The sequence below is a fragment of the Carettochelys insculpta genome, chromosome 4 (assembly GCF_033958435.1).
Source record: "Carettochelys insculpta isolate YL-2023 chromosome 4, ASM3395843v1, whole genome shotgun sequence".
NCBI classification, from domain to species: domain Eukaryota; kingdom Metazoa; phylum Chordata; order Testudines; family Carettochelyidae; genus Carettochelys; species Carettochelys insculpta.
The window spans coordinates 275030-295030 of NC_134140.1; the positions used below are offsets into that span (position 1 = coordinate 275030).

Here is a 20001-nt window from a genome sequence, read left to right on the forward strand (position 1 = left end):
TTTGATAAGGTAACTGATTGACACTACTGCATTTCTCTTGGCTATCTGAACTTCAGAAAACCATCTGATGCAGTGCTGTGTGAGAAATTATTAGAGGAGTCAGTAATCCATACCAGAATTGTAAAGTGGGCAAGAAGGTAGCTGAAATGGAAATGACTAGGGACTGAATGGAGGGACATTACTAGTGAAGTTTCTCAAGGACTGGACTTGGGACTAAGTTTGTGTGATATTACCATTAGTTAGATTGGTCCACAAAAGCAGGAGTATGCTAATGAACCACAAAAATGAAGGGCTGGAAGGCACCTCTAGAAGTTGTCAATTTCAGCGCACTGGGCAGAAACAGAACCAAATAAACCTAGACCATCCCTGACAGATATATGTCTAACTTATTCTTAAAAATTTCTAATTAGGGGGAACCCACAACATCTCTTGGTAACTTATTCTAGTGCTTCAATATCCTTCTACAGTTAAATAACAGAGATATAGCTGTGTTAGTCTATATACTATCAAAACAAAAAGGCAGTCCAGTAGCACTTTAAAGACTAACAAAATAATTTATTAGGTGGTGAGCTTTTGTGGGACAGACCCAGTTCTTCAGACCATAGCCACACCAGAATAGACTCAATATTTAAGGCATACAGAACCAGAGAACCAAAAATTGTTATCAACTGTTTCTTCTACAGTTAGAAAACTTTCTAATAGCTACCTGAAGTCTCCCTTGCTGCAGCTAAAGCCCATTACTACTTTTCCTGCCTTCACTGGACAAGGAGAACGGATTATTACAGTCTCTTTATAACACACCTTACCACAGATACAGAGTGTCAGGCCTCTCCTCAGCCTTCTTTTCTCAATGGTAAACATGCCCAGTTATTTTCCTCAGAGATCAAGTTTTTTAGACTTATTTTTGTTGCTCTCTTCTGGACTCTAAGTTGTCCACATCTTTCCTACAGTCTGGCACCCAGAACTGGACACAGTACTCCACATGAGGCTTACCATTTCCCAGACGAGCAAGACAATTACCTCTCTGGACTTTAATACAACACTCCTGTTAATAGACTTTAGAATATTAGCCATTTTTGCAACTGCATCATATTGTGATTCATATTTAACTTCTGAATCACTATAATCCTCAAATCCTTTTTAGCTGTACTAATACTTATCTAGTTATTCTCCATTTTATTATTATGTATTTGATTTTTCCTTGCTAAGAGAAGTAAATTGCATTTATCTTCATTGAACTTCATCCTATTGAATTCGGACCAATTCTCCAATTTGTCAAAGTCATTTTGAATTCTAGTCCCATCTTCCAAAATACTTACAACCCTTACCATCTTGGTGCCATCTGTAAAGTTTACAAGCACACACTTCAAGCAGTTATCCAAGTCATTAATATAAATATTCATAGATGCATAAGGCAGTCTGGCTGTAGAACTGCTGCAAAACAATTTCTAGAGCAGATCTTTTAGAAAAACAAAAAATCTTGATGGAAAAAATGGAAAATCCACCATAGTCCTTGGTAAATTGTGCCAATGGTTAATTACACTCACCCTTAAAAATTCATGGGTTGTGAAGCACTGGAAGGGTGGTGAAGCACTGGAATGCATTGCCTAGAGAGGTGGTGGATTCTCCATCCCTAGAGATTTTTAAGTCCCAGCTTGACAAGGTCCTGGCTAGGATGACTTAGTTGGGATTGATCCTGCTTGAAGCAGGGGCTGGACTAGATGACCTCCTGAGGTCCCTTCCAGCCCTATGATTATATACCTTATTTGCACTGTGAATCTGTCTAGCTTCAACTTTCAGTGATTGCATCATGTCATACCTTTTCTGCTAGATTGAAGTGCATATTATTATAAGTGCACCATGTAAATATTTGTAGCCTGTGATCAAGTCACCCCAGAACCTTCTCTTCGTTAAGCTGAATAGACTCATGGAGATCAGTCTATTACTTCAAGTCATGTTTTGTAACCCTTTAATCATTTTTATGTTCTTCTCTGAACCCACTCCCATCTATCAATATCCTTCAATTGTGGACACTAGAACTAGAAACAATATTCCATCAGTGATTGCACCAGTGTCAAATACAGAGGTAAACTAACCCCTCTGCTCTTCCCCAAGATCCCTGGGTTTACACATCTCATACTGAATAGTACTGGACCAAGGCCTGACCTGGACACCCCACTGAGTATGGCTTTCATGTTTGACAGGAAACCACTGATAACCATTCGTTTGGTGTGGTCTTTCAACTAGTTCTGCATGCATTTTATTGTAATTAAACTAAACCACATTTCCTTAGTTTGCTAATGAGAATGTCATGTGGGACTGTGTCAAAAATCTTATTAAAATGAAGATCTAGCACATCTACTGCTATTCCCTCATCTGCTAAGCATTATAGACTCTGATGATGACACCAAGTTGGGAGGCATCATCAACACAGGAGAGGACTGGAATATCACTGAGAACCAGAGTAATAGAAATGAGGTTAGATGTAGTAGCACAAAGTAAGAAGTCATGATACATTTAGGCACAAATGGAAATTTCTGCTATAAAGTAGAGACTGACCAGCTGGAAACAAAAGAGAAGGAAAAAGACTGGGTTCATTAGTTGATCATAAAATGATTGTGAGTCACCAATGTGATGCAGTCATGGGCGGGGGGGAGGGGTAGGCAAAGAGCCCTCCTAGTATGTACAAAGTGAGTTATTTCCAGTAGAGATAGGGAAGCGTTAATCCCATTGTACAAGACACTGGTAAAGCTCACCTGGAATACTGTATACAGCTCTTCTCATGCATGGTCAAAAAAGAACAATTCACACTGAAGAATGTTGGAGAAGCTAGTAAGATGAACAAGGGACATGGCTTCTCTGGGGTTAACTGCAGAGGAGAAGAATAGCTATTGAAGCTAAAGGACAGTATTTAAACAGTACAAATGGGAAAACAATTAGCCATGAGTGAATTTAGGATCGTGTCACAGGGAGGGCACACCTCTCACTTTCTGGGGCCTCACAGTTGTGCTCCACCTCGCATGTGTATCAGCTCCAATATCCCCAGGCCAGTCACCCCCACCTTGTTTCTGTGAGGCAGTTGGTCTAGTGGCCACAGTCAATAAAAATGCCTCCTTCCCGCAGGACAGTGAAGCCTAGTGGCCAGAGTCAGCAAGACCACTACCTTACCTCAGGACAGTAGAGCCTAGCAGCCACACTCACAAAGTCAATATCAATGGCCATCATGCAAGGCAGCATGGCCTAACAGCCAGACCCAATAGCAACAGTTGCGGTACCCCTGCTTTGTGTTAATGGGGAGGGGATAGAGGGATCTGGGCCCTCCCTTTCCACTGTGTCCCAGTCCATGGCCCTGTTAGCAGTGAAGTGGCCCACCTCTAGCTTGGCAGGCAATCCTCCGAAAACATGCTGAGCTCATGGGCAGGGTCACACCTCATCAACTGTTGCAGTCTTCTTCACCAGTTTCCTTCAGCCTTGGGGCTTTTCCATATGTTCCTTACTGGCTGGCCCCCATGGTTTTCGTCCCTCTGCAGTTCTTCCTCAGGAGCTCCAACAGCACCTCCTTCTCCATCAGCAGTCAGCCCTGACTGAGCTGCTACCCTGGCCTTTAAAGCTGGCCTCCAGCTGGAGCATGCCCAGCAGGGCTGTAGGGGCAGGGCCTTCTCAGCCATGTAACGAGGGTGAACCCTTGCAGGCCTAGTGCAGGGTGGTACACCCTCTCACACATGAAAATTTCAAGGTGGTTTCTAAGCATCAGCAAATAAAAGTTCTAGAATAGTTGCCCAGTAGCAATAATGGGGGCAAGAAAGATTTGGTTTTTGGGAAAAAGGGGCTTTTAAAATTGGGGGTTCGTTTCAAAAGGCACCTGGCTACATGGGCAGCGTGTGTTTCAAAACCAGCACCTTTGAAGCCTGTGCAGCTGCCATTATATGAATGAGATAATTCATATTCATGGCAGCACCTCATTAGCATCTGCTGAAGTGCCACATTGCCATAGCCCCTCTGAAAGCAGGAGCTAGTGTGGCCACAGCCGTTAAGTTTATAAAACAGATTTTATGCTGTGGGTTCCTGGCTTCAGTGTCCCAGGGTATCCCTTTCACACCTATGTTCTTAATTAACTACTGGAGCAACTTAACAATGGCTGCAGTGGATTCTCCATTACTGGATACTTTCAGTTACATGGGAATTAATTCAGGAAAGATGGTTGGTCTGTGCTATGCAGGAGGTCAGACTAAGCCAGCAGTTCTCAAACTGTAGATCAGGATGCCAAAGTGTATTGTAACTCCATTATAACAGGATCACCAGTGCTGATTCAAGTTTGTTTGGGCCCAGGACCATGCCCTAACAACCAGGGCAAAAGCTGAAGCTCAGTGACTTCAGCCCTGGGCAGCAGGACTCAGGTTTCAGGCCCCTTGCCTGGGACTGCAGCCCTTGATTTTAGCTTTGGTCCCCCTGCCTAGGCGGTGGGGGGGGCTCAGGCTTTGGCCTCACCTGGGTTTGTAAGGCTTGGATGGCTTCAGTCTCTCCCTTTCTGGGGTTATGTAGTAAATTTTGTTCTCAGAAGGGAGTCACGATGCAATAAAATTTCATGGAATACTAGAACTAGAAGGGTCCTTGAGAGGACTACTGTAGTCCCCTCCACTCACAGCAAGGCCAAGCATCATCTAGCTCATCCCTGACAATCTCACCTGCTTTAAATGTCCACAATAATTGAGATTCTACAACCTCCCTAGGCAATTTAATCCAGTGCTTAACCAGCCTGGCAGAGAAGAAATCTTTCCTAATAACCCTAAACTACATTATATTCCTATCAATAAATTAGGCAAATACATATAGATGAGGCCACTATAAAGTGGGTGCAAAACTGGCTGGATAACCATACTCAGAGAGTAGTCATTAATGGTTCTCAAGCCTGCCAGAAAGGTATAACAAGTGGGGTTCCACAGGGGTCTGTTTTGGGACCGGTTCTGTTCAATATCTTCATCAACAATTTAGATATTGGCATACAAAGTATACTTATTAAGTTTGCAGATGACACCAAGCTAGGAGGGGTTGCAACTGCATTGGAGGATAGGGTCAAAATTCAAAATGATCTGGACAAATTGGAGAAATGGTCTGAGGTAAACAGGATGAAGTTTAATAAAGACAAATGCAAAGTGCTCCACTTAGGAAGGAACAATCAGTTTCACACATACAGAATTGGAAGTGACTGTCTAGGAAGGAGTATGGCAGAAAGGGATCTCGAGGTTACAGTGGACCACAAGCTAAATATGACTCAACAGTGTGATGCTGTTGTAAAAAAAGCAAACATGATTCTGGGATGCATTATCAGGTGTGTTGTGAACAAGACACGAGAAGTCATTCGTCCGCTATACTCTGTGCTGGTTATGCCTCAGGTGGAGTATTGTGTCCAGTTCTGGGCGCCGCATTTCAAGAAAGATGTGGAGAAATTGGAAAGGGTCCAGAAAAGAGCAACAAGAATGATCAAAGGGCTAGCGAACATGACCTATGAAGAAAGGCTGAAAGAATTGGGCTTGTTTAGTTTGGAAGAGAGAAGATTGAGGGGGAGACATGATAGCAGTTTTCAGGTATCTAAAAGGGTGTCATAAGGAGAAGGGGGAGAGCTTGTTCTTTTTGGCCTCTGAGGATAGAACAAGAGGCAATGGGCTTAAACTGCAGCAAGGGAGGTTTAGGTTGGACATTAGGAAAAAGTTCCTAACTGTCAGGGTGGTCAAACAGTGGACTAAATTACCTAGGGAGGTTGTGGAATCTCCATCTCTGGAGATATTTAAGAACAGGTTAGATAAATGTCTATCAGGGATGGTCTAGACAGTAATTGGTCCTGCCATGAGGGCAGGGGGCTGGACTCAATGGCCTGTCAAGGTCCCTTCCAGTCCTAGTATGCTATGATTCTATGATTCACTTGCTGCAATTTAAGTCCATTGCTTCTTGTCCCATCATTAGAGGTTAAGGAGAATATTTTTTCCTCTCTCTCACTTGTAACAACCTTTTAGGTACTTGAAAGCTATTATTCTCCTCTCAGCCTTCTCTCTTCCCAACTAAACAACCTCCATTCTTTCAGTCTTCCCTCATAGGTCATGTTCTCTAGACCTTTAATCATTTTTGTTGCTCTTCTCTGGGCCTTCTCCAATTTCTCCACATCTTTACTGAAATGTGGGGCCAAGACTGTACACAATACACCAGGCCTAATCAGTGCAGAGATGAGAGGAAGAATTACCTCTTGTGTGTTGCTTACGACACTCCTTTGTGAATCCCTGAACTAGACAATCACAGTGGTCTCTTCTGGCCTTGAAATGTATGAATGATGAAGTAAAAAACAGAGTTCTGGATCCCAATTTGGGGAACAGGGTCTCACTTATTCAGTTGCTGTACAATTCAACAGTCAGTCTTGTTGATGGAACCTATTACAACCTGACCAAGTATCACTATCTATGGTCACCTAGTTGTGCGTGGGTACACTCACAAGCTGTTAAGATGTCTCAGTGAAGCCATAGTCTAATCTCCCTTTCTAGCCCTGGAACTTTAGGGTGCACTCCTGGGCTCAGACCTCTTGTCTGAGATCATCCTTTTGGACATGGAGCACCGTCACTTGCCCTACATCATTAAAACAGTGTCAGTAACCAGCCAAGCCTTCCCACTTGCTTGCACACACTTCCCTGGAGTGATACTCAGGTGAGGTGATGCTAGGTTTCTATTTTAACGCTTCCAGGAGCAACAGGGCAGGAAAATGAGGAACTCACACTTCATAAATGGATTTCTTGACCTCAGAAGCTGTCACTGAAAGTCCTTAAAAGTTATAGATCTTTAGAACCAAAACAAAAATCCTGACATAACCCTTTTCCTGCTCACAACTTGCCCCCAAATCTGGTGTTCATCGGAGTGTCATGCTGGGCAGAGTCCCTTCTGCCCTCTCTCTCTCCTTCCAGCCCTGTGGTGATGGCCAGTCCTCTGCCAAGAGCAGAACCCCCTCTTACCTAGCCTATCCCATTGCCATGTGCATCATGGAGATGCTCCAGCCTCCCCCCAGTTGTAGTCACACAAATTATGGGTCCCTGGGTAGAAATCCATTGTTTTTAGGAGTGAGGCTGCAGATTAGTAAAACACCATTAATGACTCCAGAGGTCAGCCTTGTTGATTTCTCCACAATAGTCCTTCAGGGCAATGGCAAACCCCTATTTGGGAATGTGTAGTCTTGAAAGGACTGCAATAAGTTGCACTCAGACAACTTTAGACACAGTTCAGCCCCTTATACAAAAATGATGTTTGTAATCTGACACAGATTTAACTCACCCTGCTGCAGAACCCCTTGTCACCTAGTATTAGCTGTTTTGATGGGAAGCTGCCAGCTCTGCCCTGGTTTCACTGACCATTGCTTCTGGCTTTTGATTTCAGAAAAGGGACTGGATGCTCTTGGCCAGACATGAGCCACAGAGCGTAGGTCCAAGCTGGAGCGTCATGGTGCATCCCCACTATGTCATCATTCCTTCCGACTCGTCCACACTGCTTGTCAAAGCCATTGCGGTTAGAGAACTCCTACTGCCATGCAACATCCCAGCCCTCCCCGCTGATGTTCCAGAGACAGCACTCAGTACAATAGAGGCAAGTGAAAAATGGCTGTACGCAAGTTTACACAGCTAGAGGCAGTGTGGTTTCTGCATGTACAGGGTAACAGCTCACTATCAAGGATTGAAACACACAGACATAGACACGTTCCCTATGTGCAAAACAGTGCAGCAGGAGGGGAGTGGGGAATAAGGCTACACCTCCACTGGCTTGAAGTGCAAGGTTCTCACACACTCTCACTTGCACTGAAGATGTAGGCCGATTGACATGCATAGGATTAACATAAATAAATTATTCCCCCTCAAAACTCTTCACCCCCCTCATGGGTTCATACTCCTACACTTCCCCGAAACATGTCCAGAAGCAGACCTCTACTTTTTCTTCTGCATAACTTCAGGGGAAAAGGATAGCTGGGGAAACTTATGGCCCTGTCCTGGGGGCTTGGAAAGAGAGCAAAGGAGCAAATGATAGTGAAATGTTTTGGTTAATTGCAGTGGGAGCATCCAGGGCTCTCAGTAGAATTTCCAAAGGCAACTGGCTTGAGCAGCAAAAGATTTCCTAACCAGTGCAGAATCATAGACTCATATATAGTTAGGCTTGGAAGATACCTCAGGAGGTCATCTACTCCAACTCCCTGCTCAAAGCAGTACCAAGTTCCACTAAATGATCCCAGCCAGGGCTTTCTCAAGGTTGGCCTTAAAATTTCTTAAGGATGGAGATTCTATTACCTCCCTAGGCAACCCATTCCAGTGCTTCGCCACACTCCTAGTGAAACAATTTTTCCTAATACTCAACTTAGACCTCTCCTAATGCAACTTGAGACCATTGCTCCTCATTCTATCATCTGTCATCAGAGAATAGCTTAGCTACATCCTTCTGTGAACTCCCTTCAAGTACAGGTTAAACCACCCCAAACCAGAATTCTCTTGTCCAGCAACATCCATTGTTTGGCAGGATCACAGATGTTAATGGACAAGAGACCTGGGTTGTGAGATTAATAAAGGGAGCCCAGCTGCCTCAGGCAGAGCAGCCCAGTGGGGCTTTCATCCCTGGACAGAGGCAACAGCTGGATGGAGCTGGCCTCCACAAGGCTGGGGTTGCACCTAGCGCCTGTGGGGCAGGGACCACGCAGGCAGCCTGGCAGGGATTGCACACGTACCCCTGGGGCTGGGAACATGGCAGCAGCATGACCAGAGCTTCCTCAGGCACCCACGGGGCCCGACTGCACTGACAGCCTGGGCAGGACTACGCCAAGCACCCATGGGGTTGGGGCTGTGGCGGCAGCCTGGCCAGTCCAGAGCTGGCCTTTGGGCTGGGGCCACGGCCAGTGCCTTCAGGGATGGGGCAATGTCGGCTCACCAGCCAGAACTGGAGCTGGCCTCTGCAGGGCCCGGGCTGCACCTGCAGCTCTGGGGCCATGCCAGCAGCCCAGCTGAGGCAGAGCTGGCACCCACACGGCCAGGGCCACAGACAGGGTTGGAGCCATGTCCAGCCTGGGGCTGGAACCAGCCTGTACAGCTGGCAGCTGAAGATGGCTGGGTCAGTGTCGGTTCAGCAGGGGCCAAGGTCCGACAGGAGCTAAGAGGTTTGAAGAGGAGCAGGCAGCAAATTCCCTTGTTGGGACCAGTCAGGTCCTGAGGGTGCCAGGTGAAGGAGGAACAAAGGAGATCCAACCCATAGTTAAAAGCTACAATCAAATCCCCCTTCGTCCTTCTCTTCTGCAGACTAAATAAGCCCAGTTCCCTCAGCCTTTCATGTAAGTCTCCTGCCTCAGACCCCTAATCATTTTTTGCCTTTTGCTGGATTCTCCAATTTGTCTACACCCTTTCTGTAATAGGGGAGCTCCAAAAAGTGGACATAATACTCCACATATGGCCTCAACAGTGCAGAATAGAGAGAAATAATCACTTCTCTTGATCTGCAGGCAGTACTCCTACTAATGCAGCCCAATATGCCATTAAGCCTTCTTGGCAACAGGTGGCACTGTGGCCTCAAGTCCACCTTCTCCTCTACTGTAATCTCAGGTCCTTTGCACATTTGCCACTTAGCCAGTCAGTCCCCTGCCTTTAGCAGGGCTTGGGATTCTTTCATCCCAAGTGCAGGACTCTACATGTGCCCTTGTTGAACCTCATCATAGAATCCTAGGGCTGGGAAGGACCTCAGGAGGTCATCTAGTCCAGCCCCCTGCCCAAAGCAGGACCAACCTCAACTAAATCATCTCTGCCAGGACTATACCAACTTGGGACTTAAAAACTTCTAGGGATGGAGATTCCACCACATCTCTAGGTAACACATTCCAGTGCTTCACCACCTTCCTGGTGAAATAGTTTTCCCTAATATTCAACCTACACCTCTCCCTTTGTAACTTCAGACCATTTTGCTCCTTGTTCTGCCTTCTGTCACTACTAAGAACAGTTTCTCTCCATCCTCTTTAGCGCCCCCCCCAGGTAGTTGAAGGTCACTATCAAATTGCCCCTCACGCTTCTCTTCTGCAAACTAAATAAGCGCAAGTCCCTCAGCCTCTCCTCATAGGTCATGTGCTCCAGCCCCTTGATCATTTTTGTTGCCCTCCGCTGGGCCTGCTCCAGCATCCACATCGTTTCTCTATTAGGGGGGCCCAAAACTGGTTGCAGTTCTCCAGATGAGGCCTCACCAGTACCGAAGAGAGGGGAACAACAACTTCTCTAGATCTGGTGGAAATGCTTCTCTTAATGTACCCCAATATGCCATTAGCCTTCTTGGCTACATAGGTATACCATTGACTCATAACCAGCCTCTCATCCACTGTAATCCCCATGTCCTTTTCTGCTGCACTGCTACTTAGCCAGTTGGTCCCCATCCTGCAGCAGTGGTGGGGATTCTTCTGTCCCAAATGCAGAACTCTGCACTTGTCTTTGTTGAACCTTATCAAATTTCTTTTGGCCCAATCCTCCAGTTTATCTAGGTCACGCTGGACCCTATCCCTACCCTCCATTGTATCTACATGTCCCTCTAGCTTAGTGTCATTTGCAAATTGGTTGAGGGCGCAATCCATCCCCACATCAAGGTCATTAATAAAGATGTTGAGCAACACCAGCCCTAGAACTGATCTTTGGGGCACTCCACTTGAAACAGCCCACCAACCAGACATTGGTCACTACTCATTGGGCCCGACCATCTAGCCAGCTTTCTTTCCCCTGACAGTCCATGTAGCCAAGCCATATATCTTTAGCTTATGATCAAGAATGTTGTGGGAGACTGTATCAAAGGCTTTCCTAAAGTCAAGGTATATCACATCCACTGACTTCCCCATGTCCACAGAGTCTGTTACTCATCACAGAAGCTAATCAGATTGGTCAAGCATCAGCTGCCATTGGTGAATCCATGTTGACTACTGTTGATCACTTTCCCCTCTTCCAACTGCATCAAAATGGATTCCTTGAGGATCCCTTCCATGCTTTTTTTAGGGGACTGAGGTGAGACTGACCAGTCTATAGTTCCCTGGATTGTCCTTCCTTCCTTTTTTAAAGATGGGAACTATATTTGCCTTTTTCCAATCATCCAGGACCTCTCCTGATCTCCAGGAGTTTTCAAAGACAATTGCCAAAGGCTCTGCAATGACATCTGCCACTTCCCTCAGTACCCTTGGATACATGAGATTCGGACCTATGAATTGTGTATGTCTAGCTTTTCTAAGTAGCCCTTAACCTGTTCTTTCCCCATTGTGGGCTGCTCACCTCCTTCCCATACTGAATTGCCTAGTGAAGCAATCTGGGAGCTGACCTTGTCTGTGAAGACTGAGGCAAAAAAAGCATTGAGTAGTTCAGCCTTTCCCATATCATCTGTCCCCAGGTTACCTCTGTCATTCAGTAAGGGCCCCACATCCTCCCTGATCACCCTCTTATTTTTAACATACCTGTAGAAACCCTTCTTGGTACCCTTCACATTCTTTGCTAGCTGCAGTTCCCATTGTGTTTTCACCTTCCTGATTATTCCCTTGCAATATATTTATACTCATCCTTAGTCATTTGTCTAAGTTTCCACTTCCTACATGCATTCTTTTTGAGTTGAAGCTCACCAAGTATTTCCCTGGTAAGCCAAGGTGGTTGCCTACTATATTTGCTTTTAGGGATTTTTTTTCTTGTGCCTTCAATAAGCCTTCTTTAAAATACTGCCATTTCTCCTGGACTCCTTTCCCCTTCATATTAGCTTCCTAGAGGATCCAGCCCATCAGTTCTCTGAGGGAGCCGAAGTCTGCTCTTTTGAAATCAAGGGTCTGTATTTTATTGCTCACCTTTCTTCCTTTTGTCAGGATCCTGAAATCCACTATCTCATAGTCGCTGCAGCCCAGGTTGCTCCCCACTTCTATTTCTCCTACTAGTTCTTCCCTGTTTATGAGCAGTGGGTCAAGCTGTGCACAGCCCCTGGTTGGTTCCTTCAGCATTTGCAACAGGAAGTTAGAACATAAGAATGGCCATACTGGGTCAGACCAAAGGTCCATCTGTGATGGGGTTCTGGGGTCCCCCAAGCTCTGCACCCTGTCCACAGGCAGGAGAGTCTCTCACTCAGCAGGAAAACAGCGGGTTTATTAGCCGACAGGACACAGCATCGTACAGAGGAGTCAGTACATCAGGCAGAGACAGCCAGTCCCATCCACGTTGAGGAGAGGAGGCCCCGAGGGGCCCCCAGAGCTGGGGCCTGGCCCCCTCCTGTGTCTCTCTCTCCCTCAGCCCAGACTCACTGCTTTTCAACTTCCAGTTTCAATTCAAACCCCTCAGGCTCCACATCCTCCTTTGTCTGCAGTACAAACGTGTTACCTGGTTGTCAGGGTTACCCTCAGCAGGAGCCTCACAGCCTCTGTGAGCGCCACACACACACACACACACACACACACACACACACACACACACACACACACACACACACACACACACACACACACACACACACCCCCCCCCCCCACTCCATCACATCTCTCCCCGCTTCCAGACCGAACTGAGCGGGGTCACTCAGCCGGTGACCTGGGGAAGTTCGGGGGCCCTCACCTCGTGATCGGGCATTGGCTGTACCTTCTGTGCGCCCCTTGATGTGCACCACCTCCATGTCATAATCCTGCTGGGGGAGGCTCCAACTTAGGAGCTTGGTATTGGCCCTTTTCATGTGATGCAGCCGGACAAGTCCCTTTAGTTCCCTCAGGTTGGTTGGTCTCCCTGCCTTTGTCTCTGGTCCACCAGCCACGTTCTCAAGTTGGGCAGGCAGAGCCCATACAGATGCTGCAGCACCAACAGATTAAATAGTTCTTTTCTGGTCTGGGCCCTGCCCTGTTTGACCACCAGCCCATACAGCTGCTCCGGCACATGTTTGGAATTTAGTTGCAGTCCAGTAAAAGAAGGTACAAATGCTTTTCACCCTTGGCATTTAGCCAGACCACCAAAATGGTTGTGTGCCTCAGTTTCCCCTTCCATGCCACACAATAGGTTTGGAATGTTTCTCCTCATGTGACAGGTTGCAAGACTAGTTACAGGGAACAATGGTGACATTTCAGAGTTACAGACTTCTTTAACATACAATTTATGCTTCTACGTCAATGTCATTATGTTAAATGGCTTTTTCCAAACATTCAGTACATGGTACAATTTTACAGCTTTTGGTAGCAGCACCCCTTGGTTACAGCAGTCAGTGTGAGCAACAGAACAAACCCACTGCAACTGTACATTTACGTTGCTCTTTGGTAGACCACAACCTTTGTGCAACATCCTTGAGAATTTGGTATTTTGGGGATAAATGGCTGAGGCCTTTTTTAGCACCATCAAGTTTTAATCTTCTCCCTTGCCCCCTGGGGTGGAAATTTGATCTCTCTGGCTGTGCCCTCCCTTCTAACAAGAGCTGGGCCATTGATGATCTCAGGGAGACGGCCCCTCCCAGCCAGCCTGGAAATTTGCAAACCAAACTGCTGTTTGAAAGTCGTTTTGTGAGTCCCAGACGCAGAATCCACATGAAGGAATCCCTGTTTATCCCTTACTGGCCCACCAGGCCCAAAGCTCCTTCGTCGTTCCACCTCCAACTACTGCCTCCCCATGGAATTAGAAGTTGAATCCAGTATGAGAATATAAGTGTTTCCACCATCTGGAGATGGGGAATTGCTGGCGCTCTCCTGCATCCTACAGAGACTGACTGTGCAGCTGTTTTACTTGGCTCTTACAGGGCTGCTCATGCTACCTGATAGTTTTCACTTTACTTGCATTAACTTCCAATTCCTGAGAAACTTTTACCCTGCCTGCTTTGGATCCTTCCAGAGCACAGCCAGTGGTTTCACACTTAGGCAGGTCCTGGCCATCAGGAGCTGAAACAAACTTCTCCCCAGGCAAAGGGCTGCTCTGGCTCTTACAGACATGCACCTTTCCTGTTTACTCTTCTTCACCTCACTCCCATTTTCTGCAGTCCCCACAGACGGGTCAGGAAAAGTTTCAGGGAATTTTTTTTCCTCAAGAGCTCCCCCAAACAATAACTCACCCCTGTCTGGCTCCACAGGGGCACTGCTCCCTTGAGCCACAACCAGCTCCTGGGTTTCACCTACACCCAGGATCACTTCTGGCCCATCAGGCAGATTCCCACGTAATCCCCCTCCAAGCAGACAGCCAGTACCACTGGACAGAAGGTTAGGGTCCCTTTCCTCCCTTCTGCTACCAGCTCCTTTATCTTCATTAGTCAGCATAACTCCATTGCCCGTCTGTTCTTGTGTCCTGGCGAGAGGATGACTCTGGTAAGACAGAGTCCTCTCACCCCCTCCCAGTAACACCTCAGCATCAGGCAAAGAACAAGTACCAGAATCGTCTGGTCTCTGGGATTCCCTGATGATACTAACTGGATTAGACTAAGTTAAAGCATCATCCCCCCTGAGAGACACAGAGGTAGGCCCACTTCCCATCTGGGCTTCAGCTGCCCTCAGATCCAGCTCTGGGCTCTTTGCTCCATTTTGAGCCCCCACAGGCTCAGGCAAAGGATTCACTTCCCCAGAAGCAGAAGCACTTTTTCTGCACCACGGACCAGTGTCCTTAGCAGGGATACCACTGCCCATCCCAGAGCCATTCCCTCTGTTCCAGCCCCCATGGCTGGGTTTAGGCACACCTGGAATGCTCTTTCCTGGTGGTTCCTTTTCCAGCCACCCCAGGCTGGGGAAGTCTTCCTCAGACAATGGGCTAGTTTCCTCATTGGCACCTTTTCCAAATGCAGGCTCTGCTCTTTCCCCAGGCTGCTGCTGCTGTTCAACACAAACAGACAATGGGAGACACTCTCTCCTTTGTCCCAGCCCCCCGGCTGGTCTCCACACACACACAGAAGGTGGAGTAGCTTCTCTCACAGACAACTTGCCATTTCCAGTGGATCAGCTGCTTTCCTGCACAGACACACAGGCACCTTCCTCGGCCCAGGCCTGGAAAACTTTTCGCAGGTCTGTCTTGGCCACTAGTAGATGATGGGTTGGAATCGCTTCTTCCCTCCTTGAGCTGTGGCAGGCCACTCGGTTCAGAACTCCATGCAGTCCAGGGTTCCCTGCCCCGATCTGGGCTCACCTCTGCAGGATTTTCCTTAACCCTCAGCTCTGCCACTGCACATCCATGCTGCCTTGTCAAGCTTCTTTAATCTCGATTCGGTTTCCAGGTGCTGCCACTTCACAGCGGAGTTGCTTAGCGTGGTTGCAGGCTCTCAGGCTGATGCCCTCTGCACCCCACGATTCCTGGAAGAATCCCTTCAGTGTGCCAGGCTCCTTGCGGGTCACAAGCTTCCTGGGGTTAGGCCGTAGGCCCCTCTGCCCTCTGGGACCGACTCCAACAGACTCTCAGAGGAACCCCTTTTTCAGTGTGACACCCGCTCTCAAGGACCACGACCACACTGTCTTGGGAAGAACTCATTCAGCGTCAGCCTCCTTGTGGGTCACTTGTTTCTGGGGGTTGGGCCCTCGGCCCCTCCACCTTCTGGGACCGACTCCAACAGATTCCCAGGAGTAACCCCTGCTCGGGTGTGGCACCCCCTCTCAAGAACCACGACCACAGTTGCTTGGGTTCGGCCGCAGGCCCCTCCACCTTGGGAAACTGCACCTCACTGCCTGTCAGCACACCTGGGTCTCACAGGCCCCTCTTCTTCTTCCGTGGCACCCGTCACTTACTACTGGATGCTCCATCCTCGGGGTGCAGAACATCCCACTTCTGACACCAGTGTGATGGGGTTCTGGGGTCCCCCAAGCTCTGCACCCTGTCTGCAGGCAGGAGAGTCTCTCACTCAGCAGGAAAACAGCAGGTTTATTAGCCGACAGGACACAGCATCATACAGAGGAGTCAATACAGCAGGCAGAGACAACCAGTCCAATCCATGTTGAGGAGAGGAGGCCCCGAGGGGCCCCCAGAGCTGGGGCCTTGCCCCCTCCTTTGTCTCTCTCTCCCTCAGCCCAGACTCACTGCTTTTCAACTCCCAGTTTCAATTCAAACCCCTCAGGCTCCACCTCCTCCTTTGTCTGCAGTACAAAGGTGTTACCTGGTTGTCAGGGTTACCCTCAGCAGGAGCCTCACACCCTCTGTAAGCCACACACACACACACACACACACACACAGGTATCCCGCACTCCATCACACCATCTAGCCCAGTATCCCGTCTGCCGACAGTGGCCAATGCCAGGTGCCCCAGAGAAGGAGAACAGAAGACAATGATCAAGTGATTTATCTCCTGCCATCCATCTCCTGCCCCTGTACTGAAGGCTAGGGCACCATACTTTACCCTTGGCTAATAGCCATTTATGGACCTAACCTGCAAAAATTTATCGAGCTCTTTTTTAAACCCTAATAGAGTCCTGGCCTTCACAGCCTCCTCTGGCAAGGAGTTCCACAGGTTGACTGTGCGCTGTGTGAAGAAAAATTTCCTTTTATTAGTTTTGAACCTACTATCCATCAATTTCATTTGGTGTCCCCTAGTTCTTGTATTATGGGAAAAGGTAAATAATTTTTCTATATTCACTTTCTCCACACCATTCATGATTTTATATACCTCTATCATATCGCCCCTCAATCGCCTCTTTTCCAGACTGAAAAGTCCCAGTCTCTCTAGCCTCTCCCCATATGGGACCCGTTCCAAACCCCTAATCATCTTAGTTGCCCTTTTCTGAACCTTTTCTAATGCCAATATATCTTTTTTGAGGTGAGGAGACCACATCTGTACACAGTACTCAAGATGTGGGTGTACCATAGTTGTATATAGGGGAAGTATGATATCTTTTGTCTTATTATCTATCCCTTTTTTAATAATTCCTAACATCCTATTTGCTTTACTAACTGCCGCTGCACACTGCATGGATGTCTTCAGAGAACTATCCACTATAACTCCAAGATCCCTTTCCTGATCTGTCGTAGCTAAATTTGACCCCATCATGTTGTACGTGTAATTTGGGTTATTTTTTCCAATGTGCATTACCTTACACTTACCCACATTAAATTTCATTTGCCATTTTGCTGCCCAATCACTCAGTTTGCTGAGATCTTTTTGTAGTTCTTCACGATCCCTTTTGGTTTTGACTGTCCTGAACAATTTTCTCTAAAAACTTCCTGGATTGCCTGTGTGCTGTTGCCTTGGTCTCCCAACAAATGTCAGAGTGATTAAAGACTCCCATAAGAACCAGGGCCTGTGATTTGGAAGCGTCTCTTAGTTATCTGAAGACATCCTCATGTACCTGATCTGGTGGTCTATAGTAGAGACCAACCACAATATCACCTCTGTTTCTTCTGCCAGAAAGCTTAACCCAAAGACATTCAGCTGTCTTTTCTCCCACCATATACTGGAGCTCTGAGCAATCATACTGCTCTCTTACATACGAGGGCCCTCATCCTCTTCTCCCTGCCTGTCCTTCCTGAACTATCAGAGGGGTAGCCGGGTTAGTCTGGATCTGCAAAAGCAACGAGGGGGTCCTGTGGCACCAGACAGACTAACAGAAATGTATGAGCATAAGCTTTCGTGGGCAAAGACCCACTTCATCAGATGCAGGCCTGCGTCTGACGAAGTGGGTCGTTGCCCACAAAAGCTCATACATTTCTGTTAGTCTGTCAGGTGCCACAGGACCCCCTCGTTGCTTGTCCTTCTTGAACAGTTTAAACCCTTCTATGACTGTGCTCCAATCAGGAGAGTCACCTCATACATCTTACGCCAGAGCTTCTAATTCTTCCCGTTTGTTTCCCAGGCTTCTTGCATTTGTGTACAAACTCCTTGGATAACTAGCTGAGTGGCCTACTTTCTTCTTTCAATTCAGGGGTCCTCCTTTGTTGCTCCTTCTTCCTTCCTCTCTTACCTCAGGGCTTGTCTCACCATCCTCCAATGAACCTAGTTGAAAGCCATCCCCGCTAGGTTTGTTAGCCTCCTCACAGAGATGTTCTGTCCTCTCTTCATTAGATGGATCACGTTTCTTCCTAGCAATCTTTGTTCTTGAAACAGAATCCCACAGTCGAAGAACCCAAAGGCCTCTCTCTGACACTACCTGCACAACCATGCATTTATTTCCACGATTCGACGATCTCTACCTGGACCCCTTTCTTCAACAGGGAGAATGGATGAGAACACCACTTGCACTCCATATTCTTTTATCTTTCTTCCCAGAATTACATTATCTGTGGTGAACTGCTGCAGGCCATTCTGATTTCTTTTTGCCCAATCCTCCAATTTGTCTAGGTCACTCTGGATGCTGTCCCTACACTCCAGCATATCTACTTCTTCTCCAGTTTAGTGTCACCTGCAAACTTGCTGAAAGTGCAATCCATCCCTTCACCCCAGAGTCAGTGCACCCTGCTGGGGCTCTCTCTGCCACCTGCACCCCAACCTCCCACCCCAGTGCAGAACCCCCTCCCACTCTGAACACTTTGTCTCCACCCCTGCACCCAAAATCCTTCATCCTTTGCCCAACTCCAGAGCCTGCAACCTAAGTCAGAGCTCTCACCCTCTTGCCTCAGCCTGGAAGCCCTTCATGCATCCCCATTGAAAAGTCCACACCCCAGCCTCTGTCTCTGCCCAGAGCTCCCTCTAGCATCCCAAACCCCTCATCTTTGGCTCCACCCCAGAGTGCATTCCCCCTCCCACCTCCAGAGTCCTCACTTGCTCCTGCACACCAACCCCTTGCCCCAGTACAGTGAAAATAAGCAAGTGAGTGAGGGCAGGGTAGAGTGGATGATGGAGCACTGTGGGGTGTGGAGTGGAAGATGGACTGAGTGGGGGTGAAGCTTTGAAGAATGGGCAGGTGAGGGCTTGAGGCTTTGGGAAAGTGGCGGTATGAGGGCTGGACAAGGGTGATTTTTCTGTAGCTGGTAACCCTAGGCCCAAAGGCAGAGACACACACACTGGGGAAGAGACATCTGGCTCACACTAGTACAAGACCTGTTCAGTGTGTGGGCAGATGGCCAGATAAAGCCCTGCACAATTTCCATGTCACTGTGGTGGACCTTTTGGCTCCTTCCTGCCATAAATGACTGGAAGGAGTTCACATCATTTAAGTAGGAAAGGAGGCACCATTGCTCACATCTGTTCCCTGCTGCAGCATCACCTCCGGGAGGGAAGCTCTGATGTTGGGCAATAACATGGTACTAGCTGGGACCTGTCTCTCACTTCTCGCTGAATAGGGCGCCTTGAACAGCCTGGAAGTAGAACCTCGATACAATCCACTCCATGTGAAAAGTAACCTCTACACATACCTGATGGGTGGGTTCTCCAGACCCCAGTGCCACCAGCAGGTCCAGCCCAAGGAGCATCGCACAGGAGAGCGATATCATTCCAGACAGGTACAGGTCTTGCCTGCTGTCAGGCTTGGGAGATGGTAATGCTAACCCTGAGCACTGACCGAGCAGCTGAGGCATGAGCCTGGGAGGTAGGTGTTTCAGGATTCTCTTCTGGTTGCTTATAGGAAAACAGGCAGAGGATGTGTCCTCAGTGTGCCCATGCCCACCTGGTGCTCTGGGACGATACTCAGCACTCTCACAGGTGCAGTTAGCATGAACTCAAAATAGCTTGTGACTAAGGGATATGGTAGCTCCCCCTCCACAGCCAGTACTCACTGTGTGTTCCTGTGTTGCAGCACCAGAGCAAAGCCAAGGCCACAATGGCTCCCCTTCTGCTGGCCCCACCACAGCCCAAAGCATTCAAGGCCTCTGTGGGGAGGAAGGACCACTGCAAGCGAGCTGTCTACGATGAAGACAATGAATTCCTGGAGGGCATGTAATGACAAGGGCTTTTCTCTGCTACAAGCCCTAGTATTTGTGCTACTCCCCCCCACCCCCACACAAATGTATCACATGTTCATGTCACTATGCACTCACAGCTCAGCCTGTTGCTGGGCCCATTGCTTTCCAAGCTCCACATGTGCCAGCACAGGCCAAGTTTAGACAACTGCTGGGCCTGCTTGGCCTTGCTTTAAAGACA

General features: G+C 47.8%; 1 protein-coding gene across 1 annotated transcript in view; it reads left to right on the forward strand.

Moving 5' to 3' along the window:
- Positions 1-19801, forward strand: part of M1AP (meiosis 1 associated protein) — a 138420-nt gene extending 118619 nt beyond the window's left edge. The window contains exons 8-10 of the mRNA XM_074992109.1: positions 7411-7617; positions 19206-19364; positions 19658-19801. Of these exons, the coding sequence (XP_074848210.1) occupies positions 7411-7617; positions 19206-19364; positions 19658-19801 (510 nt within the window). The remainder of the gene's footprint in view (positions 1-7410; positions 7618-19205; positions 19365-19657) is intronic.
- The last annotated feature ends 200 nt before the right edge of the window (positions 19802-20001 follow it).